Below are 26,343 nucleotides of genomic sequence, written 5' to 3'. Positions count from 1 at the left end.
ATCAAGCAGCTCATCCCTGAGAGGAGGGAGTGGGTGAGGACTGGAGAGGAATAAAATGCGGATCCTTTAACAAACTCAAAAGTGGATAGAGGAAAATTGTATATCACCTCTCCCAGTCTGTCCTACTTGCTATGATCCTCCTCCCCTCTCTCTGCTCTCTTGACCTGTCAGTTAGAAATATCGAGGCTGAACGATCTACAGCCGTCCTTACCTCGCCAACTCCTTCTCCTTGACAGTCTATGGGCATTTCTTTCTTTTCTTACTTTTTTACTTTCCCACTAGGGTGTCTGCTGCCTATTCCATTCTCTTCAATTTATACTATATTCATTCTTCAGAGACAGATGCCTATTATCCCCTTTGAGATTCTTTCCTCCTCGCTGATAAATTGTTCTGTTAAACAACTCAGCTGTCCTCTCTCTTCCCTTTTGTGTCTCCACAGTTCTTCATCCTCCTCCTGCTCATCTTCTTCCTGGAAATTCTGTCCATCATGCTTTTCTTCATCTACCAAGACGAGGTAAGACACCTTGATTGCTCTCATCGCGTTATATCCTGTGATTTTCTCCAGCTGAACAAGATAATAAGTGGCTGTGGAATAGCCCCTCATATGTCATGCCGATTGCTGATGTTTCAGGTACAAGCTGGCGTGTAAAAGGATCTTTCTCAGCAGCTGTTTTGAAGTTCATACAAGCAGCGTTGTTTGTTGGTTAAGAAAAGCGCATGTCATCTGGCATTCTGCATAAACGGTGGTTTAATAACACAGCTTGAGAACAGCTTTTCTAAAATTATTTTACTTTGGTTCATACACTAACATCTTTGGGGAGATATTTCTGGGCTACAACCGGAAAAAAATACACACACTGTCCACAATTTCCTTTCCTTGTTAATAAATCTTAATTTATCTCAGCTCATCCATTTTGGATGATTCCTCCTGTAAATAAACATGTCATGCAAGAGAAAAGAAGCAGATGAGCCATTCCTCTCCTAATATGAATTTGTAATCCCTTCACATTTTCAGCAAAGGTTTTAATAATGCATTCAAAGGGTACATTAAATTCCATCCATCTTAATTCTTAATTAAGGGTTTGAGGGCTGGATTTGGGATTTGTTGTGAAATTTTAACAATAAGTATATCGTATGATTATCACGTGTTATTGCAAATACTAAACCCCACAGACTCGTGTGTAAGCAGTGACGATGTGTTTTCTATTCTGCCCATAAACATCTATCAAACACAGAATAACAAACATCATCTTGACAATAGGTATTAGTTGGACTCTGTGAGATTAGGGAGATTAGTTGGGCACTGGAGGGAATTACATTTTCAAGTCTTGGTTGATGCTATGAATGACTCTAGTTTTAAAATATGGTCCAAGTTCCTTCTAAAAAACCTGCCTCAAAACCTTTGAGTTTCTGTCTATGCTATCTTGTAATCCAGCACCGCTGTTGCCACGGTCAGTAGGCTGCTCTGACTATTCACAAAATCACTTAAAAGTACAATTAAATTCTTAACAAACAAAATAACCTGAATGTTTTGCAATAATAGAATCAAAATTATTACTAGTTAAATTGAATTACAGGAAACATGGCAAGCAGTAACAACAACAGCAGCAGTGAACAAGTGACTGCTTTTGTATAATTTAATGGTTGATTGTTTATTAATTAGCTATTGAATACCAATACAAATTTGGTATAGAGACCATTTTCATTGTAGATTAAGCTATTCTTGAGACTAACTGATGAAAAAATCCTCATAACAATTTCCTGGAGCACTAGGTGACGTCTTGATATGGCTTGCTTTGTTCGACCAACAGCCCAAAACCCAAATGCGTTTTTTATACGATCTATAAAATAGAGCAAAAGAGCACATTCTCACATTTGAGAAGCTGGAGCCTGAGAATGTTTGAGCATTTCTGCATGAAATATGTATTTATTTAATCCGTTTATTATTTAGTGTACACTACGTTGGGTGTCCTCTAGAGACGCTTAATAAGACCACTGCCAGGTACAGCGGATTCAAAGTTTACAGTTCTGTCATAAATCATGGGCAATTTCTCAACCATTTGCGTTACATTATTCATGAGTTGGGAACCGTTATCCCTGAAGACTTAGGCCAAGGCCAACCCTGACTCTAATGCCTTTGTACATTCTGGTAAATAACAACCGACTTTGATATTTCCCCCACTTTGTCTGAATTATATTTGCGACCATAGACCTTGGACCTGCATGTACTTTGAACTAGCTTTTATCTCTTTGTTATTGTAATTCTGGCTTGATTATAAGATTGTCTAATGTGCTGTATTTCAGTTTGTCTTTGGTGGTGTAACCCAATGATTGTTTCTGGACTGGCACATTCTTCTGGGCTTTCAGCCAATCAGCTCTGCTCTGTTTGGCTTTTAATGAATGTTGTCTTTTGTCACGCCTCACCTTGCTCTTAGTATCTGTGTTCCCCAGTGTTCAGTGCACCCATTATTCAGCCTCTGAATAATTCAGCTTTGTCTACCCAGGAGGTGATTAGCGACAGAACACAGTGAGAAGTTAGTGATGGTTTAGATGTTATGCAGAGCTGGTGCACTGAGGAAAATCACTCACAGTAAAAAATGGGTGGCCATTACCAGCACTGCCATTGACAAGCATGTGACCTGTTTACTTTGCAAATAGCTGAATGTGATCACTGCTGGAAGACTGAACAAAGCCTCTGCAGTATAATATCGCAAAGTATATTTAACAACACGGGTAACTTTATGTTGCAAAGAAAGGACTTTTTTGAACTTTTGCACATTAACTTTAACTAATAACTAAGTATTATGTTTTTATTTGGTAGTGTGCATGATCCCTTACTACAAATGGTGTTGTAGAACCCAAGTAATAGGAATTATTCTGAGTTTACAGTTTATTATCTGTATTGAATAAGATGGTCCACTATTTAAAAAAAAAACTTACAGTAACTCCAAAAACTACTCACATGACTCTAAACTACCACGCCTATCGTTAAGGCCACTTGGTTAAGGTTCATGGGTGACAGGTTAGGAAACAAGATGTAAACCCTCAGTCTGATAATTGAATCACATGATTTGCACATCCAACCATTATTTTTTCCTTTGACTTTTTATATGCTATAAGAATAGGTAAGAATGACCAATCTATTGTTCACCTACTTGTTCTCTAAAGAACAATGACAGCAAAGACAAACTGGGATTCAGGGATAGGCAGATACTACACTACAAATACTAAGACTTGTTTTGAGTACATACAAAAAGAGGATCTGTCTCTCTCCTCGACGCTGTGCCTGTTATTTCACCAAGGTTTTCACTCAGTTTTCTGTGTTGTTAGGTTCTGTCTGACTCCGGGTGTAGCAGTGATGCTTCTCAATGCCAAAATGTTAAGGTGCCATTAAACACACTTTATGGGGTAGCATGGTTACCACTGTCGCACATTAGAGCCCCCCCCCCCCCCCCCCCCACCCGTCATGTCGAAGTGTCCTTGAGCAAGACACTGAACCCTAAGTTGCTCCTGGTGGAGACCAACACCTTTGGGAACTGTGAAGGTCGAAAAGCGCTATATAAGTGAGGTCATTTACCATTTAGTTTAAAGCAAACTCAAAACATTAAAAACCTTTTAAACATGAGTTGAACAGCATTTTAGTGTTGGCTTTTATTTAGCCTTGGCTGTTATTCAAGTAGTTGAAACCTGGTGTGAAGAACATGAAGTGTTTGAGAGTTTAAAATGCCCAGTTTATATATATATATACAGTGCATCCGGAAAGTATTCACAGCGCTTCACTTTTTCCACATTTTGTTATGTTGCAGCCTTATACCAAAATGGATTAAATTCATTTTTTTCCTCAAAATTCTACACACAACACCCCATAATGACAACGTGAAAAAAGTTTATTTGAGATTTTTGCAAATTTATTAAAAATAAAAAACCTGAGAAATCACATGTACATAAGTATTCACAGCCTTTGCTCAATACTTTGTTGATGCACCTTTGGCAGCAATTACAGCCTCAAGTCTTTTTGAATATGATGCCACAAGCTTGGCACACCTATCTTTGGGCAGTTTCACCCATTCCTCTTTGCAGCACCTCTCAAGCTCCATCAGGTTGGATGGGAAGCGTCGGTGCACAGCCATTTTCAGATCTCTCCAGAGATGTTCAATCGGATTCAAGTCTGGGCTCTGGCTGGGCCACTCAAGGACATTCACAGAGTTGTCCTGAAGCCACTCCTTTGATATCTTGGCTGTGTGCTTAGGGTCGTTGTCCTGCTGAAAGATAAACCGTCGCCCCAGTCTGAGGTCAAGAGCGCTCTGGAGCAGGTTTTCATCCAGGATGTCTCTGTACTTTGCTGCATTCATCTTTCCCTCTATCCTGACTAGTCTCCCAGTTCCTGCCGCTGAAAAACATCCCCACAGCATGATGCTGCCACCACCATGCTTCACTGTAGGGATGGTATTGGCCTGGTGATGAGCGGTGCCTGGTTTCCTCCAAACGTGACGCCTGGCATTCACACCAAAGAGTTCAATCTTTGTCTCATCAGACCAGAGAATTTTGTTTCTCATGGTCTGAGAGTCCTTCAGGTGCCTTTTGGCAAACTCCAGGCGGGCTGCTATGTGCCTTTTACTAAGGAGTGGCTTCCGTCTGGCCACTCTACCATACAGGCCTGATTGGTGGATTGCTGCAGAGATGGTTGTCCTTCTGGAAGGTTCTCCTCTCTCCACAGAGGAACTCTGGAGCTCTGACAGAGTGACCATCGGGTTCTTGGTCACCTCCCTGACTAAGGCCCTTCTCCCCCGATTACTCAGTTTAGATGGCCGGCCAGCTCTAGGAAGAGTCCTGGTGGTTCCGAACTTCTTCCACTTACGGATGATGGAGGCCACTGTGCTCATTGGGACCTTCAAAGCAGCAGAAATTTTTCTGTAACCTTCCCCAGATTTGTGCCTCGAGACAATCCTGTCTCGGAGGTCTACAGACAATTCCTTTGACTTCATGCTTGGTTTGTGCTCTGACATGCACTGTCAACTGTGGGACCTTATATAGACAGGTGTGTGCCTTTCCAAATCATGTCCAATCAACTGAATTTACCACAGGTGGACTCCAATTAAGCTGCAGAAACATCTCAAGGATGATCAGTGGAAACAGGATGCACCTGAACTCAATTTTGAGCTTCATGGCAAAGGCTGTGAATACTTATGTACATGTGATTTCTTAGTTTTTTATTTTTAATAAATTTGCAAAAATTTCAAAAAAACTTTTTTCACATTGTCATTATGGGGTGTTGTGTGTAGAATTCTGAGGAAAAAAATTAATTTAATCCATTTTGGAATAAGGGTGTAACATAACAAAATGTGGAAAAAGTGAAGCGCCGTGAATACTTTCCGGATGCACTGTATATATATATATTTCTTCAAAATAAATACCTGGGGCTATTTATTATTTAAAAAATGGCCTATGCTTCTTTCCATGCACACAAAGATTTCTGAATCCACATTTTATAAGATCCTTGTCAGTGCTGCTTTGATTGTATCTTCTAGAGTGTCCCACAGTTTTTAGAGCTGTAGTTTATCTCTGATTATCAGGACTCTGCTGCTTTTCACCTCCCCCGTCACCATGGCAACTCCCTGGAAGCAGTCCTGCAGTTGGAGTGCAAGCCATTCCTCCAGTGTGCAAAGCCTTCCAGATGCCATAACTTAAACAGAGTGCAGCAGTAGGTGCATGTTGATGAACTCCATCCCAGGCTTCGGGGACGGTCACGCTCAGTGGTCCAGTTTATTACGCCTGCTTCAGACCTGATAAAAACCTCTGTGACGCAGCTGGAAGCTACTTCAAACAGCTCACAGATCTTCCATGCACCTGAAACAGTCACCGTTTGTTTCACTTTGTTGGTTCCTAAGGATGATGAAAAGGTCCTATGAGGTTAACGTCAGTGAAACTGCCGTGACTCAAAGTGTCAAAGTGAATAAAAATGAGGCTGACTCAGCGGTATGATATTGAAAATTGATGTATGGGTGTTTTTATACCGTCTCCGTGTGGGTTTACAACCTCGTCTGCTTGGCTTTATTATCACCTCAGGGGAAAGTTACCCCGCCAGACAAACATAAACAAAGTAATAACAACAGACCACCAGCGGTATTTTGTTTAAAGATTATGGAACCGTCAACAGTGTTCATCTTGAACAACAATGAGCATTTGTATTTTATTTTCAATTTGTGGCAGTAGTAGTAGTGTTGAAAATCTGATCCTATGACAACAGTCCAAAGGTCTCTGCATTGACTACCAATTTATAAAGTCTAATGCGCCTCTCAGACCTCTTAAGTGTACTTATGTAGTTAACTGAATACTTGTTAGCATAATATGTATGCTTGTCTTTGTATATTTGCATATGCTTTTACTGCTCTGCATTACATCTGCTATGTTAGCAGAGTTTGGTTGCTTCTTTGCTGGTAGTAGTTCAATCAGTAGTAGGCTAATAGATTCATTTACTCACCAAACAGCCTGCAGGGATGTTAAAAGGTCTCAACAAAAGCCCAAGTAATGGAATGAAACCCACAAATCAAAAATGCTGTGAAAGTGATAGAAATGATTGGCCATCCTTCCTCTAGCTCCTTGATAAGTTACCCATGAGGCGCATATAAAGCACCACATTGACCACAAGGACTTGGACTCTGTTATATAAATGATCCAGAAGCAGATCAATAGCTGAAAAGCTGTGTGTGTTTGTGTACACTGATTTAGAGGGCTTATTACATCAGAATCCTTTACATTGCAACAGATGTGTAAACAGTGCCCTCTTTGTTCTGTATAATTGTAATAGTTTTATCCATCCACTGTTGAATGACACCAAATATCAATATGTGCTTGTGGGCGCACAGACTTTCAGTTCATGCTGTGCTGTTGGGCTGCTGAGAAGACATCCATTAAACAGATATATCTATGAACTATGAACAAACTTTGATTTAAGATTCAAATCCAATACCCGTCTGACACCAACAGCGATACACCGCAGACTTCTGCATCTGCTGGGATCTTTGACTTCAAACACTGTTTGCAACAAAGGCCCTGTAGCAGAAAGGTTTCATTTTGACATTGATGGCTGCAAATTAAAGGGAAAAAGCCCTCAGACACTCATATAAACTGCTCCATGTCATCAGTCTCTGATGTTCTCCGCAGCTGTCATTCACCTTTTTGTTGTACTGACTTCACCCCAACTTGCTGCGTCTACTTCTGCTAAAGTTAGTGATGTCCTGCGTTCACAGGAGTGGCTTATGACAAGAGACAGAGAGAACAGGTGTGAAAGGCAGATTTTACATTTAGATTGAGGAGCGAAGACAAAAATGGCCACATGAGTGTGAGTAAATAAAGAGCTGTGACCTTTACATAAAAGGCCACATGTCTTCTGGTTGCAGTGTATTATAAACCATTCAGGGTACTTTGAGTGGAGAAATAGGTCACTCTATCTCTGTTGCCATAGATTTCTGTCTTTTTTTTTGATTTGTTGAACATGCTAGGATATGGCGAGTCTGAAAAGAAGCCCCTCGCCTTTGATTCTGAGGCATTGTCACTAAAACTTTTTAATACTGAATAATAAAAGTTGTAAATTTTGTAAAATGGGCAAACTCCAGAATATCTTCGAAATGGAACCTGGGGCGAGATTGTTAATTCAACTACACAGTTAAAATTAACTTTGAAACTCAACTTTATTGTTAAGGATCCATATGATATAAATCTAATCTAAATTTGGATAATCATCCAAAGCCGATAACCAATAATAAGAAAATTACACTGTTAAACAAGAAATGCAATGTCAACAGCTGTTTTTTTTTTTTTTTTTTGTCAAAGTTCTTGTACTTTTTGGCTTGAAACATATGCATTTGAGAATTTTGACTTATTCAGTTAAATAGAAATACGTTTCTATGTTGTTGTTGTTGTTGTTGTTGCTTTGTAAGAAATACAAGTTTATATTTACTTATAACTTACTTACATAACAGTATTTTATTAGTAAAAATATTTCACATGTTTTCCTGACTTATGGACCCTGGTATGTCCTATTCACTTCTCTGACATGAATCTGTTCATAGTTCATGTGGTTTTAAATCTGCTTTAGGACTGCATGACCCCTCTTGTACTCAGTCTCTCCACTCATAGACTCTTTGCCCTGCTGCTGCTTCATCACAACATGACAACCTGATTTAACCTGAGTGTACCTACAGTGTGGCTCATCCTGCCAGGACCATTTGTGTTGTCACCTCTACATTGTGTTAGTTATTAGGTCAAAGGTTGAACGAGGTGGCTGTCATGGGGCAGCTGTGGATGTGATCTCCCGCCTGCTTGTGTGCTTTGGGACAAGTCAAGGTGAGGTAATGCTGCTCTGCTCTGCTGTGGTCAGGTTGGATCCCTGAAAGACCACATCCAGTAACCCAAAGGGCAGGGGAGCCATTAAAATGACTCATGGCTGCTACGTCTACAACAGCAGACGTAGTGGCCGTGTATTTCGCCCTTATGGCGCCATTCGTAAAACTTTGAAAATTCCTGCTATTAAAAATCAATAACACTTTATTTGAACCCCCTCGACTAACCCTTACCTAAGCGGTATATAAACAATTCTAGACACGATATAATAGACTATAATGTACTGTAGTAAATAGAGATGAGGACATTTCTAAGTGTTAATTAATGTGTTTCTCTTTCCGGTGAAGCATCTGTAGCTGTTGTATAAACAGATTCATATTTTATATGAATATGAAATCTCTATAGTTACTAATAAATAATGTATTAATTTAGAAATGTTTTATTGCTTCTGCAAAGCTAATTTAACATAACATAACATAACATTCCCATCAGCCTCAGCTGTACTTTGTGTTTAGTGCTAATTAGCGAGTATTAGCATGCTAAAATGCTCAACTAAGATGGCAGACATGTAGACATTATACCTGCTAAACATCCGCATCATGACTGCAGACTGGTTTCATAACACATTATAAGGATTTGTTTTGTTCTGCTCCTCTTCTGTCTTATATTTTATTCATCAACTGTTTATACACCAGTTACAGATTACAGTTCATAAAAGTTTTAATTGTTGAAAACATTTAAAAATGTCCTTATATCTGCTTACAACTACAATATAGTGTATTATAAACAATTTATACAGTGTTTGTATTTTGAAACTCATAGGAAGAAGCAGTCTGTCTCTGCTGTGTGGATCACCTTGTTTCATCCTTTTGGATGTGTTCGAAAATGAAATCCAGTTTTTCCAGAGAGAAGATGTCTCATGGTAAATTTTGTTGACATGCATCATTTCTCCGGAGAACCACGATCAGAGGAGGGAACCAGGGGGGTTCTGCTGTCAGCCTCTCTCACACATCACTGTATTCTCTCCTTGGCCCCGTTCCACTGTTAAACTAAACATGGAAAATTGTGAAATAATTTGATAAGGAGAGGGAAATGGGGAAAAAGTATCCACTTGCGTAAAGACTACAAGTGCAGTAAAGCGGTAAAGCAAACTACAAGCATCATACATCTAAAACTGCAGACGTACGACACATGAGACTCACTGAAATCCCATTTTAACCATGATAGCTCCACTTTTCCCACATCATTACTGTTCCAGCAACAGCCGTCAAAACATTTTAGCTTGTCAAGATATCAAAATGCAGCACCCCTGTCTGAATACATTTCAAGCCTGAGAAATTTTCATTTCATGTAGACTGGAGAAACGCAATTAGATAAACACCACTGGCTAATCACATTTCTAAAAATACACCCACGTCAGGGCAGTGTTAATATGAGAGATAAATTGAGATGATTGGCAAACAGACAAGGCATTTGTTTGTGGAGTCTTGGAAAATATGCGACAAGGTAATGTGCAGTTTGAGTGCTGCAGATAATGTTGAGGAATTGCAAAAATGTAATTGTAAATTGTAAATGACTGAAATTGCAATCTGGCTAAGATCCCATTATTATGAAAGTAAAGCTTTGCACTAGGAAGCAAACTGGAATATGTTGCCATTCATACAAATACATTTGAATAAACATGAAAACATTACGTCAGACAGATACAGAGAGAAACTGAACCCAAATCTGGTAACACTTTAGATTAGAGCCTGCAAATTACAGTGTAACTATTTAGTGCATTAGTATTTGATGTTTCAACAGTAGGTCCAGGCTTAAATAGTAGGTAATGTGGCAACAAAAAAGCTTTTTGACTGCTTAACATAACGTATACAGCCAAGGGCGTACAAGTGGGGGAGACACAATGAAGCAATTCAATAAAATCAATAAATATATAAATAATATATGAAAAACCCTCATTAAATTATGATTATTACTTTTAGTAGATATGATAGACAATATTGCTCCTACATCTTTAATACAAAGAGCACTGTGCTTTACTGCTTTGTCTGTGTTAAAGCCCTAACTGTGTCTGCAGGTATTCCTTTCTGGCTTTATAGATCCCCAGCAACGTCCATCAGTGAGGTACGGCAGCCCGTATGTAGCCTGAGAGGCAAAACCCAGGGCAGTTTATGTTCAAGGGCTTTGTCACTTGAACGTAAACACATGTCATTTTTGGGCACTTGCTGAAACGACTGATGCTGTCGTTCTTCCTGAGGGGAAGACTCGTCATGTCGTTACCAGCTGGGTACTTTTAAGTGATAATAAACTACCACCAATGATGCACAACAACATGAAACATGGGAGAGAGCTCCATCACTACAGAGTAAGTTCAGGGTGTGTGGATTGTAAAGGAAAGCAGCCCCTTGTTCACCCTGTCTACACTCTAAACTCTGTAGTTTCCATTTTGTGTTTCACTGGTATCACTGTGTGCAAAATACTTACACTGTAATTTGTGGCCTGTAATCTGAAGCGTTACCCACAAATCAAATGTTTTCCTGTTTCAATTTCACCTCTCAGTGGAAGGAAATACATTTTTCTTGTGACGTTTTTTTTCCCTTTGCTCCTCCTGCTTCAGAGGATTTGGTCTCTTTCCAGGCGTCCGTTAGATTTCAGCTTCATGTTCTTGGTTTGTGCAATTTCTATTCAAGTGGCTTTGAGGTTACAGATTGGAAAAGATTTGATATGAACAACAAAGTGTGGTTACTTAGCTCAAGAGAAGCTATTGCACCTTTGCCTTCTCTTTCTGGTGCGTGAATCTAAAAAACAGCACCGGTTGAGGGATTAAAGGCTTGTAATCTAAAGAGGGTTTCCTTGCAAAGGTTAAAAACCCACTCACAGCATTGTTAAACATCAGCCTCAGGTGAATATTTGCTATGTTGCAGGATCTTTCAAGGCTTCACTGGTTCTTCAGGACAATAGACAGAGCAGGACACTAATACTACAGGCCGGGAGTCTGACTTCTGCTGGAACAATCGCAATGAAAATAAAGCTTAAATTCACTGGGCTGCTTTGTTTAAAATTAGTTCACCACTTGGTTTGTCTTGAAAAAAAATTAAAATAGTTAAATCTGGCTGGTTACATGTGCCGAGATTAAAATGATACCTGAATCCATTTTGCCAGATGTAATTAGTTTTGGCAAATTTGTGCAGCTTATTCCCTCCTATTCTGTTCCAAAAGTCACACAATTCTCTTTCAAGATGTTTAATTATGTTGGAAAAGGAAATCTCAGTGAAAGAGAAGCTGAAATACAAAGAAGCTCATAACTTTTGCAGTTATTCTTAAAAGCAAGATAATATCTTATCTTGACTCCTGCTGCTTTGAGGGTCGCAATACGTCTTTTCTTCAGGTGCATTGAGAACACCAAGGTCATGTCCTCAGTATTGTTTCTGGGAATTTGGGGGTTTTGTTGACATGAGGGGTTTATATTCTACAATTACACATAAATGACACATGGTGACTTTTTAAAGGCAGTTTCTGATATTTTTTAGAGTAAAAAGTCTTATATTTGACCATTTTGGGGCAATAAAAAATGGGGGATTTATATTCCAGGAGAAGGCTTTGAAACAGACCATTGTGTAGGGAGATTAAATCTATCTATCTAGCAGTTGAACTTTTTAGTGGCTAGTCAAAAATATCTTGTTGGGGAAAATAGGAATCATGGCTTCCGTTTCTCTTCAAAATACATAATTCATTTTTTTTTTGTCATTATTTTAGGATTCGCCTTCTATAAATCAAAACCCAGTCAGGCTGACGAGCCAAAGAGAGACCAACTGCTAACTGTCGTATGTGAAATCTAACAGAAACTATTACCAGAAAGTTTGGTTATATACAATTAAATCTAAAATTGCAACCTTCTTCATAACTTTTCGTATTTTATTTTAACAATGTTTACTTCAAGACCACAAATGATTAAAAGCCTGCGAGTGAGTTCAGCAGTCGACTCCAGTCAGCCGCTACTCTCAGACGGCATGTGCTTCTCGCTGCAACATATATCCCTCTCACTGTGCTCTGCTCGCTCTGTGCTGACACACCGCTCACCTGAAAGTGATGTCCCTTGTTGCTGCAGCTCATACGGCATTTCAAAGCCCTACCTCCATCCCAGCAACCTGTATGCTCTGAGTCCACGTTCCTCTGGGATGGAAGTTATTGTCTTTTTATTATGACTCCCCGCTCCCTGCCTGATGCTTCCTTGTGAGGAGTGACAAGGTCAAAGACTAGACGCCCAAATATCAATGCTGTGCAAAAAAAAATCTGTATTTACATAATAATCCATTCCACGTGAATTGGCTCACTAAACTACAGCGAAGGAAAAGCAGCAGATAAAAGGTGAAAAGACCTCCGAAATATGATCAAAATACAGAATCTACCGTGATGTGAAACAGTTCAGGACAGACTGAAGGCTTCAGATGTCAGCTTCAGAAAACTGCACGTGTTGTTTTCAATAGCTGCAAGCGAGTCTTTCAGTTACCCATCAAAATAGTTTCACACTTCACTTCTGAACTTTTTGGATGAGTCAATATGGAGAACAGGCCATGAAAACACAAAGATCTCTGTGCTGAGTTTCAGGTTTAAATAAACGAGTAAAAGCTCGAATCACAATAGAGGTTTCTGTTGAACCTCTGAGATAATGAACCTTGAGTTATTGTCCAAAATCTTGTCTGAAATCATTCAGCTTGCTAACACCTTGATAGAGGCTGTTCGAGTATCATCCCTTAGTTGCAATTCTGCTGGTTCACTGCTTTCCCCCCTTAATGTCATTGATTGTCTACTCACATGGTTTGCCAAGTGTTAATCAGCAACTGATTAGAAGCAGAGCATGGAAATTATAATTGATTTGGCTTAGCTGCGATTTTAATTGATTTGCCTTAGCTAAGGACTGTGATTAGTCACTTAAAGGGGAACTCCACGCAATTTAAATTATTTACGTATGTTTTTGCTGTGCCGCGGGACAGAATTAGAAGTCAGAGACAGAAGCCTCGAATTTGTGACTTGGCTGCCCCATTCATTATCTGAAGAGCACTGCCAGGTTTCACTTCCCACTTTACAAATTTAAGGGTTAGTTCTCGAGTTTCTAGCTTTAGAGAAGAGTTGTCTGAATTCACAGGTATTGACCGATCTGTCCTGAGGCACAGGAATAACATATGTGGATTCTTCCCCCTATAACTCCTTTTTTAGAAATGCAGTGCAACACTCCCCAAGATTTAAGCTCATATCCCAAGCCGGGGGAAATAAAGCGAGGCAGACTAGAGTATAGGATGTCTGCAGTCAAAATGAATGCCCTTGGAAAAACCTTGACTTTGGTCCAAATTGGGTCGAAGTCCAGGGAATGTAATCTGGGCTCCCTCGGAGGAAGGATAAAATGAAAGTATTTGCAGGAAACCAGCCCTCGCCAATAAGTGTGGTCACCAAAAAAGGTGAGGAAGGCAGAAGCCCAGTGGGACATTTAGGTACATTCAGAAAATACAGAGACGACTGGGTGACCAAATTACACGTATTTGAAACGACTGAAACATGACTTTTTAAATCAAACATTTAATACAACCTTGATTCGGGATGATCCTGTGGTACATAGCTGCCAGCGTCACAGTGATGAATTCTAAACTTCAAGCAGCAATTTGAGCAATGAATCTGTAATGTTAAAATCCTCCTTTTTTAGAATCAGCAGCGTCATTGTAGGAGATGAAGTAGGACATGTTTCATGCAGTTTTGCATCTTGTAGTGAAGGAGTGGGTCCAGGGGAAATCCGCAGGGAATACAATCACAGATCCTTGTTTTTTTTAATGCCTTTATCTACTTTACTGCATCTCTGATTCTGTCCTCCTCCTACATTCATGACACAGATAATGGATATCCACTGTTTGGCGGGAGCAAGTAAATTAGCCATTTTTCCTCTCGTTATTTCCTCTCCTGTGAGATCTCTTTCTTGTGTGGCTTTCAAACATAATGTCCTTTCTCCTGGGCTGTCACAGACGGAAAGCTCCCTCGGAGTCCAGTCGTCACATAACCACTTCATCTGCCCCACAGTGTATTTGCTTTTACATATTCTGCCCTTCATCGCCTTCTGGCTCATTCTCACCCTCTTTTACCCTGTTTTTTTACTGCACCTACTCTCTTCCCTACCTCCATCTCTCATCTCCTTTTTAAATCCACATCTCACTGTCTAGTCTCGTCTTTCCTCTCCCTTCCTCTCCTCCCCTCTCCATATACATCTCTTATCTCTCCTTGTATCCCTGCTATATAAATAATTGATGGCCCATCTTTGACTCGCCTGGTGTAGTTAAAGGGCGACCAAAGTCCCGAGGACAACATCAATACTGAGCTAAAAGCACAGCCGCGGCTTACGCACAGTCTGCTTGACGCACTTTCACAGGAGACACTCTTTACTAATGACCTACTTAGATTTGAATAAAAAAGTATTTTTTATCTCTTTTTTTTTTTTTATTTGCACAACTTCAGAAGACTTAGGGCTTTATCCAGTCCACTCAGACGGGACATAAGGAGTCCCTGTGCTAGATTCTTACATCAGTTTGGAGACAGCTTGCATGGTGTCCTGCTCCCGGGTTGTGATGTCATGCAGTGGCTTTATTGTTGCAAGGAATTAGGTTCTGTGCTGTTTGTCTTAGTTGTCGTTCTCTTTCGTCTCCGGGTCTTTGAGGAATGAAAATGTGAAAATGTGATTGGCCGAGAGGGATCCCACCTATCATGTTATGCTGCAAAACAGAGGATGTGCAATAAGTGTAATTGTCACGTACATGGCTGAAAATGGCTGTGCACAACATTAAAGCTCCACCAATCGATAATTTTGATAACAATAAACACAATTACTTTGTATAATGCGACTCAAATTGGCAAACTCACAGGGAATCATCGCCAAACTCTGCAGCTTTCTAGCCTCTTGTAGCTCATTGTGTCAGTTTATCAGCACATATGGTTCAGTCTCACAGCTCTCATCAATCCTGTTTCCAGCAGCAGCTCTTTTCAACAAATAAGCTCTAAATAACGGAGAGTACGCAACCTGCCCAGCACCAAACATCTTCGCCTCCATCAGCTAAAAGGAGACTTGTATTTCTAACTACCTGATGAATATAACTCCACCTGAATGCTAATGCGGCTCTGTGTCTGCTGTAGGCAATTGCTTGCTAGCATGTTACCCCTAATAAGTATAAAAGGCAATAACATGTCAGACGTGTGGGTTTGTGAGCTTCTACCCTCTAGTGGCCCAAAGAATCCATTAATACAGCTTAAAGGTTGTTGTGCTTTCATGACAATTCAAATATTACTGTAGCTTATACAGATACGAGGAACAATCCCTGTCTGGTGATGTTTTGTTGAGGTTTTTTGTTACTATGCTTCCCAACCTCGGCCATTCTGAGGAGGGTTAAATACAACTGAGAAGCTTTACTTTCAGTAACCAGCATAAGGGGCACACAAGAACGTTTGCTTGTCTGGTGAGAAAGCGTTGGATGTTAGCTTGATCAGTGAGAATGAATGGAAACTGCAATGCATGTTAGAAAAACCCTGCGATTCCAATCAAGTTCCAACCAGCATGTTCTTCCAACGCTACTGTTAGAAGACGACATAAAACCCCTCTAGACACAAGTTACAACAGTGTCGGCTCAAAGAAAAATTATCAAAGAAAAAAAAAAGATGTGAAGAAAGCACCTCACCACTTTTGTAGGTTAGATGTTTGTTTCTTTGATTGTTTATGTTGTTTCACATAGCAACAGCTACAGGCCAAGTATTGACAAGGGCATGTTATTGTTTACTAAATGTCCCCGTTTAAAATGGAAAAGCAGGCTGACGCAGCGGGGAGCATTTGTCTGTACACTGGCCATCTCACACTGTCTTTTTAGAATCTCTGATAAAAGTCTCATGTCGGCATTCTGGGATTTGATTTACAGTCACGACAACCCACAAAATTGAGCCTGGCAGTTTTATGGAGCAAATTTTCACAGTGTTGTGGTTTTGAGTGAAAATATGAAACTGTCACCATGGTTTGTTGCATTAAACAAGTTCTATTGTTAAATCACATTTATAACAACAACAAAAACATAAACAACAGGTGAGATGAATTGGTGTCACATCTTCATGTGTTTCTGTCATTACACGTTTTATTTTTTGGGGGATTTCCTTGATAAACTGTATCTTTCCAGAGTAACTGTTTTTTTTTTTTTGTCTGTTTCAGGTGATTTATGTGCTACGTTATGAGCCCCTTTTGTTTAACATTTAGCAGTCTGGCATGGTGATATCTGTTGAATCTAATTATAATGAATGGAGTATACGCTGAACACCTGGTGCATCTTGTCCCAGGGCGTATGGCACATTTTACCCCACAGCCACGAATTTAACAAAACTCAACTATTCAAACCTGCAGGCATGTTAATAACTGTAGTAGATATGTAATGCAGCCTTAAATACATCTACTTGCATGTAGAGACCGTGGCATGGCTCTATTACCATTTTCTTCATGTGTCACAAATTACAGGGAAAGAACGCCTCCTCTTGAATCTGTGACTATGATTGATTTCATGAACAGCTGCCTAATACGAAACGGCTCAACTCACTCAACATCTCGCAGACACACGACATGATATGAAGTCAGCTGCACTCGCAAAGAGAAAGAGAGAAATAACTCATTTTAAGTTTTATGTGCCCTATGGCGTTTTCTTGTAAACAGATAAAAATTTGATAAATATATAAATACATTCAGTGTTTCTTACCAAAAACGTGTCGTGTGTATCCTTGAGAGGAAAGTGCTGAATGCATTTCCTTCCTGATAAAACAATTGCAAAGGCAACTTTATAAATGTTTTGAAATCCTGCATCATTTACATCCATGTTTGCAGTTTTCTTCCTTCTTACCTTTGCTGGAACATTTTTTGTCACGTTACCTCTGCCAGTTGTCGAATAGCATTATGGTTATTGTGCACAACATTCAAACAAAATGGGGGCCCACTCATAAAAGCATTGCTCCATAGCGCTCTTAATGGCCAAAAATCCCCAACGGGTGGCTTTTAAGCAAGATTCTGCAACTGCATGGTCTATTTCTTAACTTTATGCAGAAACTAATTTTGGTGGGTAGTTAAAGTTTCAAGAATATCTGCACATGTTCCCAGATTAAAAATAACAACCAATAACAGCCCAACAAGTGGTACGTTAATCCAGTCAGCTGTAGGAAGGGTTAACATCTCGGTGAAGTAGAGAACTGGATTAATCATCTATTGTATCGCCTACTTAAAATTACATTTGTCTCATGCTGTTGCAAGGTGAGGTGCAGGGAAGCATGGTGAGGCTCGAGGAGGACAAAACCATCACACAGGCAGGGAGTTATGCTGAAAAATTAGCTAGACTTTTATTCTCAGTCTCCAAAACAAAAAAAAACAAAAAAATGAAACTAAAGAAATTTAGCAAAAACACTTCATACTCATTCACAGCTGAAACAATTCTTTTGCTGCTCTTCCTTAACCCACCCCCCCCCCCCTCTCTCATTGCACTCACATATATAGTATGAGGGGCCGCCTTGCCAGTTCAAACTGGCCTATCAGGTCAGCACTGCAGAATGGAGAGTTGATATGGTTAATGAAAATATACAATGTTTTTCTTAGCTTGCTCATACCAACCAAGCCTCAGTTCATTCTTCAATATGTTTATCATCAATGCTATACCTAAGTAAGCAAATCATTTGAACATCATACAATATTTGTCTTAATGACCTGTCATTCATCACACATCCTTTGACCAATCAAATCGGAGAACCCGCCCACTCATACATCACATAAAAAGGCTATAGTTGAGGCGTTTAAGCACCAGCACAAGATGGCCTCCACAAAGGACTCAAACTCTGACAGGTTACGGCTTTGATTACAGCATGCCTTAATATATTCTTAAGAAAAACTTACATCTAAAGATTTTAACAAGTACAATTGTATGTATTTCTGAATGAATGTTGAAACCATAAATCAAATAAAGAAAAGAAAGAAAATGATGTGTGAGAATTCTTTCCACCTTTCTTAACCAAAGAGGGGGTTTAGCAAATAGTTGGTGAGGGAGTTGGCCACTAAATGTATGCAGCAATCTAAATTCAAGTTTTAGATGTTGTTTGGCAAGGTGAGGGCCACATTCATTGTTTGGGATGTTTAACAAGGTGTTTGGTGTCTGCAGCACTCCACAGGCTAAAAGGCGGCGGTGTAGGAGAGAGCAAGGTCAGTGGAGATCAATGCGATTGATGTCTGATGGGATTGACCATCTAAATGTGTAAACAAGGCTGAGCGGCTTCTGTGTGTGTGTGTGTGTGTGTGTGTGGTTTGCTGTTTGTATATACACCCACACTCTCTGATTGTATTGTTGATTTTAAATGAATGTATTTTAGATTTAGTTGCTGCAAAGCTTCAGTGTGTTTAAGCGTGTTTATCTCTGTCACTGTGTTCACACATACAGTTTGTTGTCTTTGATTCAAAGCTTACTGAAAAAGCTGATTTTGTTAAATGTTTTTATCTTGTTGGTTTAGGTCCTCACTGCTGAACCAGAGCTTCTAAAACTAAACTCACGTGGATCTGCATGTAGCTTGTTTATTGAACAGCGGCTCAGTAACCTGCCGTCCTGCGGGTGTGTTGGTTCAATCAAAGCAAATCCAATTCAGCCCCTTTAAGTTCAGCAAAGTGAACTTGTATCCACTGTTGATCACACTTTATTAGTCTTAATAGCATGTGAGAACACTTGGGGAAATATGAGGAGTGTGAGCATCAGCACAGACTGTAGTCTCTCTCAGTCTGAGTAACTGCAGGCAGTCAGGTATCAACGTCCACTTTGTTCTACCTATAAAACCTTGTGTTTTGTGCGTCAAGTTCAAGTTCAAGTTTGCTAAAGTTTTCCACCACGTGACCATGAAAATCAGTGTGAACTTCGTAAACTAATCGTCCAACTTGAAATCACACACTACACCGATCTTCCGCAATATATTATTAGATGTTCTGTATATTTTTTGCTGTTTACAGGAACACGTGTCTGTTTTTAGTTACGCTGAACACTCTTAAATTATTATAATGCCTTCTGAACAATGCAACACACTTGGTAAACAAAAATATACATAATCCTCTGTACAATCATGTGCAATCAGTATAATGAACAAACTAAAATATCCTCCTCGTTTTACTGTGCTTATTGTTTTTTTGGTGCGGCAAAGACAGATTTCCTGCCATAATGGGGGAAAAAAAGTTCTATTTTACTCTTTTCTATTCTATTATAAGAATGTTTACATGCAGTCCACCACGTCTGCTGTCAGTAAAAAAAAGCCATTTGAATTGAATTAAAAACCACAACTTGTGTTATTTGGTTCAGATTACACTGCAGTTTTCTTAAAAGAGAAATGAGAATATATGCAGTTATTTGTTGCCACTTGAGTTCAGATTACATTTGTTCTCACCTGATGAAAATGGAAACAAGCCGCTCCTAAAATGTGATGCGTAAAAGGAACACGTCCTCCACACCACCTCACTCACCAAATGAGATTTGTTAAATCATCTTATTATCTTGTCTGATGCAAACGTCTTTCCTGTCCTGTCTTCTCAGATTGATCACTACGCCCAGAGAGATCTGAAGAAGGGCCTCCAGCTCTTCGGCACAGACGGCAACGTGGGTTTGACCAACGCCTGGATGATCGTGCAAACTGATGTAAGACGTGGGGTCAATGGAGGGGGCGGGTGGTGGTATTTGGGGTGATCTAAAATACAAAGTTTTAAAATGTTTATTTTCTCTTTGTCACAGTTTGCTGAGGTCAAAATGCTTTTAAAAAAACGTCCTATTCGGAACATCGCGGCCCATTCAATATTGACTTCAGTGCCGTTTAGCATGTCAGATTGTGCAAAATGTCTTATCACAAGCTGAAATACATGACGTTTTGACTGCATTATTCATTGTGACAGTGCTTACTTTTTCTATTGGCAAGGTTTCACCATTTGTTCCACTGTGATCACATTAAATTAAACGGGAGTATTCAAATATTGAAGGGCCATTGGATTTTACATTCCTCCATTTTTTGTGTAAAATTTGAATAAAACATTGCAATCCTTTTTGTAGTTAATGGGATCTGGACATTTACAAGCAGGCTGGTAAAACTGGCAATCTAAAAAAAAAATGTGTGAAATGTTTCTACCGACAGTAACAAACACTGGAAGCTTTTCTAGTTTAAATGCTTTGGTAAAATGCTGTCGGAGAGATTAATGCAAACATAGACTCATAGGCTCTCTGAGGTAATCTTTGTTTCCAGCTCTCACTTTGATGTGCTTTTTTTTCCTTTTGTATTATATATATATATATATATATATATATATATATATATATATATATATACACACACATATATTTTATTTTTAATATTATTATTTAAATTCCACTGCAAAGAAAACACAATGTGATAAACAGAGATTTGGACTTACGGATTGCAGAGGACAGATGCTGCTGCTGGTGAATGCCTTTGGGAGACATCAAATGATAGATCGGGGACTTCAGGGCTCTTTGGACCTCTTTCACATCGCAGATCCAGTGTTATGGCTTGTAGTTGTGCTCCATTAGCAAATGTGCGCTACACGCTGGATGTTTGTGTCTGTGTGCATGCATGTGTTGAGTGTCTGGAAGGCATATTGTGTAAGTGTGTCTGCGTGTGTGCGTACACTGAGTGAAATGGATTGCTATGCAGATAATGTATGCAAATGTCTGTATGTGTGGGTGCTAATGTGCAGGGTGAGGGGTTTTTTTCTTCTGCGTACAGGAAGATCGCATGAGGACAATCCGCCTGAAAGAGCCACCTTGAATGTGTGTGTGCAAGTGTGAATGTGCACTTTTTTTTTTCTCCTTGTCAGATCAGCGCTGCTGTGTGTATGTATGGGGCTCTGTGAAGTCAGGCTGAGAAGAGCACTATTAAAAGGCAGCTCTCATTCTGTCACTGCTCTCCCTCCCAATCCTCCTTCATACATGCTGAGTCACTGAATAGATAATACAGCAGATGTCCCTGGAGTAAAGTTCACCCTGAATATTATTAATGGCCGCTTATGGAATAGAAGAGGATCTAAATACATGAGAAGAAGCAATATAAAACATCCACAAGGTGCCAAATGTCAGGCCAATAAATCAGGAAGGGTCAAAGAGCCACTCTGGTTGTTAACTTTTTGAGGTGACAACATTTGAATATTACAACTCCATGCAGTTTTTAGCCTTTGATTTGTTCTCAAACTTTAAAACTTTGCTTCAAATGCTTTCAGGTAATTTGAATTCTGCTGTAGTTCATGATAAATTGCAAACTTGATCCATTGTTTAGGTGGGTGGGTGAGTTTTAAATTAACTCACAATCCCTGATTCTGTGCACGGAGTGGCGTGGGGAGCTGCTCGGGCGGCATTATTCCCGTGTGGAATTAAAGTCCACTGAATGAACAAAACATCAGGGGCACTTTATCTTTTCATGAAGTACACTGATGAATTGAATTGTAGTGGAAGCCATGATCCCTTATCAAAAATCCATACCAATCACAGAGGGGGAAGATGTAGATAAAATGAAGCAGGCGAGTTAGAAAATGATTTTAGGGCTTTGAGACAAATGAGATGTGGATTGTACAAAAGCGTCTGCAGCTCAATATCAGGAAGATAAAGTATTTTCTACGTTCAGAACATATGAATTCTTTTGTCCAGTAAATCTTATTTTTGGCAGGTAAATAATTTTAGCTTCCATCAGCTGAGGATGTTTGTTTTATATTGTGCAATAGGATTTCAGTGTGATAAAAAGCCAGACTCTTGACGAGTTGTCTTTCTCTGGTGCAGTTTCGCTGCTGTGGAGTCACCAACCACACAGACTGGTTTGAAGTTTACAACGCCTCCCGTGTGCCGGACTCCTGCTGCCTGGAGTATAGCGACAACTGTGGCCTGGACAACCCAGGAACATGGTGGACAGCGGTGAGTTCTGCCATAAAAATGATTAATTATTTGGTACCTATCATCTGGATTGGCGAGGGTCTACCTGACCTGTACAGTGGAACCAAGGTACAGATTCAAGAAAAGAAAAACAAAGAGGAGATACGAGGTCATCACAGTGTTGGTCGTATTTCATTTAAATGCTAATTCGTAATGTCAAAAGGTAATTCCGCATTTGGTCCCAAATCCTTCTGGCGCCATAATTAATGGTGACTTAACATACCTGCTATTTTTTCCATACAAAGAAGAAAAAATTCAAGTAACCAGTTATCTATTGAAAAACTATTCGGCTCACAAATCATGCAATTTAGCAAAGCCAAAAAAAAAACTATGCCTGCTATTTTTCTGTCTTTTTTGGCCCTTAGCTATGCAAACAGCAGGAGAGATTTATATTCATAATTACTGATATTGAATTAATCCCTTCTGTCCAGAAAGACTTGGACTGCTGCTGCTACTAAAGTTCATCTAGTGTGTAATCAGTGTCCTATTTTTAATCCTAGTAGCTGCACTGTACAGAGATAATGTGACATGAGCTTAACAAAGTAACCACACAACAACTACAAGAAACAACTGATTAGGTTTAGAGGTCTTACACCTGTGGGGCATCTCTTTAAGTCTCTGCAAATGTCTTCGACCATTGATAGGCCACACAGGCTTTGTATCCTGACCAGGTTAAAACCAACAATTTATGCCTCTTTGCTGCTGCCAAACCAGATGTAAAAAGGGTTGGCACTCGAGTTCAAATCATTAGCATCCTGTAAGAAAAACACTCCGATCTGCTCTGAATGGTTGCATGTTGCATGAGCGCGAGCACGACTGGAAGAAAAAACTGAACGGGGTGTGCAGAGGATTGCATCAGTCAAAAGAGAGAAATACAAGCGACATCATTTTTTCAGGTTTGTCTTAATGAATATGTAACGCTGAGTGCTTCTAGTAATATTGCCAAGACAGTATGTAAATGGATAAATCTGCACAATATAACGTGCTTTTGCACGGGTGGAGGTTGCTGCTGCAGAGGTAATTGAGTGTGTTGAGATAATATGTAGGGACAGCTGGTATTAATTACACATTCATTCAGAAATAAACGTACTCCACCTACTTGTGACCTGTTCGTCACCCCTGGCAGACCCTGCTGCGCTGAATTCTTTTACTACCGTATCATCACCGTTTCTGAACTGAAACAAATTGTGTCCCACATGAAAGAAATCACCCATTCTCTTGACACTCTTCCTATAAACTTGTCATTAACACGATTAGTTCCAGCATTAAATGAAGCATGAGTTATAAAACTGGCAATTGGCCTTTTTCTTTCAAGTCCAATAGTCCAGCCCCCACTTAAAACAAAAAAAGGAAATCTCAGTCGTGAACATACCTTAGACTCCTCTTCGAAAGTCCCTCTCTTCCCAAAGTCCTAGAGAAAACAGTTTTTAACTAAACTGCTGTTTTTCCTGCGTCAGAACACCATCTTAAAAAAATTCCAGTCTCGTTTCAGAGGTCTAGCTTCACTGGACAGAATCAGCCCTCTTGACTAATGATCTCTTCTTGGCAGCTGATGCATCAAATTGTGCCTTCCTCTAGCTTTTATATCAGCCTTTGGCACAGTAGACCACTCTATTCTTATGCTGAATCACTCGGTGGGTGTCTCTCACTGGTTTTCATCAGATTTATCCAAAAGTTCTCAGTCTGTGTCAGAAAATTCAATCTCATCCTAAGTCCTCTGTTTCCTGTGGGATCCCTCAGGGTTCGATTTTACGTCCTGTTCCTCTTCATTTTTTATGGTCCCACTAGGCCACTTGTCTTGAGAACATCAAATAGTTGGATGCAAATTCAGTGTAGCATATCTTATGTGGGATCTTCATTGTGTTGTCATTTGGGAAAATATTTTAGCTGCATGATCCAAAAGAGGACAATTACAAAGCATATCCAGTATGTGTGCATATTACCTGGTTGCAGGTGGAAACGAGGTTGATGAGAGCCACGAGTGAATCAAAACCGTAAAGCTGCAGGCTGTAAAGCCATAACAATGAGCTGAGAGACAATAGCTTCACCTTGTGGGAAGGAAGGGAGAGTTGGTGATGATTCTCTGTGGGTTCAACAATAAGACACCTTTACATTACACATACTTATTTGTTAACAAAATATTTTACTCCAGCATTGACTTTCAGTATCAAGATGGTTTAAGCTCGTTTGCTGTCTGCCTGTACAGGTGTGTTTCCTTATGCTCTGGGGCTCTGTGCTGCTTTAACAGCACACACTGCACTTTCTCAAAAATCAGTATATTTCAGACTAACTAATAAACACACGAAGCAGGAAGTCAACAAAACAATATTTTACCCAGGGTCACAAGTCTTGTAGCTATAAAAGCAAGAAACACCCGTTTTTTGCACCATTTAAATTCCCATGTAACTTATTCAGTTCAATAAAAAAGAAGAAAAGAAAATATGAAGAACCCAACAGCAGCAGACCTACACAACAGCTGTTGTTCAGCTTTGCCAACTGATTACTGTGATATTATTTGGAGGCATCAACATGAAAGATGAAAATAAAGTGTCACAACAAGATGTGATGGAGGGGCTAATAAAATTAAAAAGAAGTTTTTAAGTGCCACTTAACACACTGAGCAGTCTACTTCTGACATCCAGCAGTGCTACAGCAGTCAGTGTACATCACAGTGAGTGAAGGTGATGAAGAATAATGATTTCAGTTTAGCTTCAGATGTTATTAAGTCAATGGGCCCATTTAAAAAATCATATCTAATGTGCCAGATGTCGCCTGTAGAAACACTCACGGTGTGTAAAGCTCCAGATCAGCTGTGTCACACATCTCTTCAAGATTTCACACCTTGTTGGATCAATTTTGTGTCTAAAACTAGATTCCAAACAGTTTTTTAACGTGATACAATTTGAGGTTCAGAGTTAATTCTTGAACTTGGGCACAGCAGCTGACAACACAGTCTCACCGCAATCAGGGCTATTTACTAGCTGTTCTGGGACTTTCTATCATGTCACATGATCTTCATCAGCAGACGGAGGTGTCCAGCTGCTGAGCACTTTAACACATTGTTTTAGAGATGTCCATAAAGTACTTAAAGCAGGACAACAAGGCAAATTCCAGCTGCTGATGAAGATAATGTGATATGATTGAAAGCTCCACAACAGCTACTAAATTGACCTTGTGGTTGAATATAATCATTATAAAACTCAGAAAGACAGTGGTGTATATGTTTAGCAGCTTTATGATTAAACATTTTAAAGTTTTATAAGCCACGGACAGATTTGTTTACAGGAGATACAGTTTTGCTATTTGACACCAAACTTGTACTAAATCTCATTCTTCAGTTTGGTAAGTAAAGTAAATCCAAGGTAAACCTCGGTTTCCACTTGCAAAGGGCAGATCTTAAATATGATGCCTTCATGGTCACTGGCGCAGACTTTCGGAGCAGACGGCCCTTCATCTTTAAATAGAAACCCCTTACTCCAATTGTTTGCAACTCAATTTAATGTGTCCATTCAGCAGTGGAAAGGCCAGGCTATGGTCAAACATAAGCTGTTTTCAATTTTAGAAATGAAAGGCGTAACCTTTTAAAATGTCTTTCTATTACTTTTCCTGAAACCAGGTTCTGCACAAAAGATTGAAATATTTTTTCAGTATTATGCATATTTACCTCCCTCAGGCGACAGCTAGTTGGCCTTCACGTAGACCCGTGAATTCAACAGGTCCTTCGAGTGTGAAAGACATTTTGATAACAAATTAATCTGGCTAGTTTTGTGTTTTGATTAAGGTTCGCCGCGCAGAGCAAGCATTCAGATTCTGTAGTTCACAATGAAGCAGTTCTGTCTTCCAATAAAACCTTCTTTTTTGAAATATATATTGTATACTTTATTTCAAATTACATTCGCACTTCTATGATGCTCATAGAATGTCAGTGATGGCCAGTTTGATCCATCTTGGTTCACTCTCGCTTCTCAGACGTTTCTCTATTGAGCTTCCAAGGACGAAA

The 26,343-nt window shown here is 39.6% G+C and overlaps 1 protein-coding gene across 2 annotated transcripts in view; it reads left to right on the top strand.

Moving 5' to 3' along the window:
* tspan4a (tetraspanin 4a) overlaps positions 1-26,343 on the top strand; it is a 112,313-nt gene that overhangs the window by 80,311 nt on the left and 5,659 nt on the right. For both annotated transcript variants that reach the window (XM_070901803.1, XM_070901802.1), the window contains 3 exons: positions 440-514; positions 19,953-20,054; positions 22,194-22,325. In XM_070901803.1, coding sequence (XP_070757904.1) covers positions 440-514; positions 19,953-20,054; positions 22,194-22,325 — 309 coding nt within the window. The remainder of the gene's footprint in view (positions 1-439; positions 515-19,952; positions 20,055-22,193; positions 22,326-26,343) is intronic.

This window comes from Enoplosus armatus, chromosome 1, assembly GCF_043641665.1.
Source record: "Enoplosus armatus isolate fEnoArm2 chromosome 1, fEnoArm2.hap1, whole genome shotgun sequence".
NCBI lineage: Eukaryota > Metazoa > Chordata > Actinopteri > Centrarchiformes > Enoplosidae > Enoplosus > Enoplosus armatus.
This window is presented reverse-complemented; position numbering and strand designations above follow the sequence as displayed.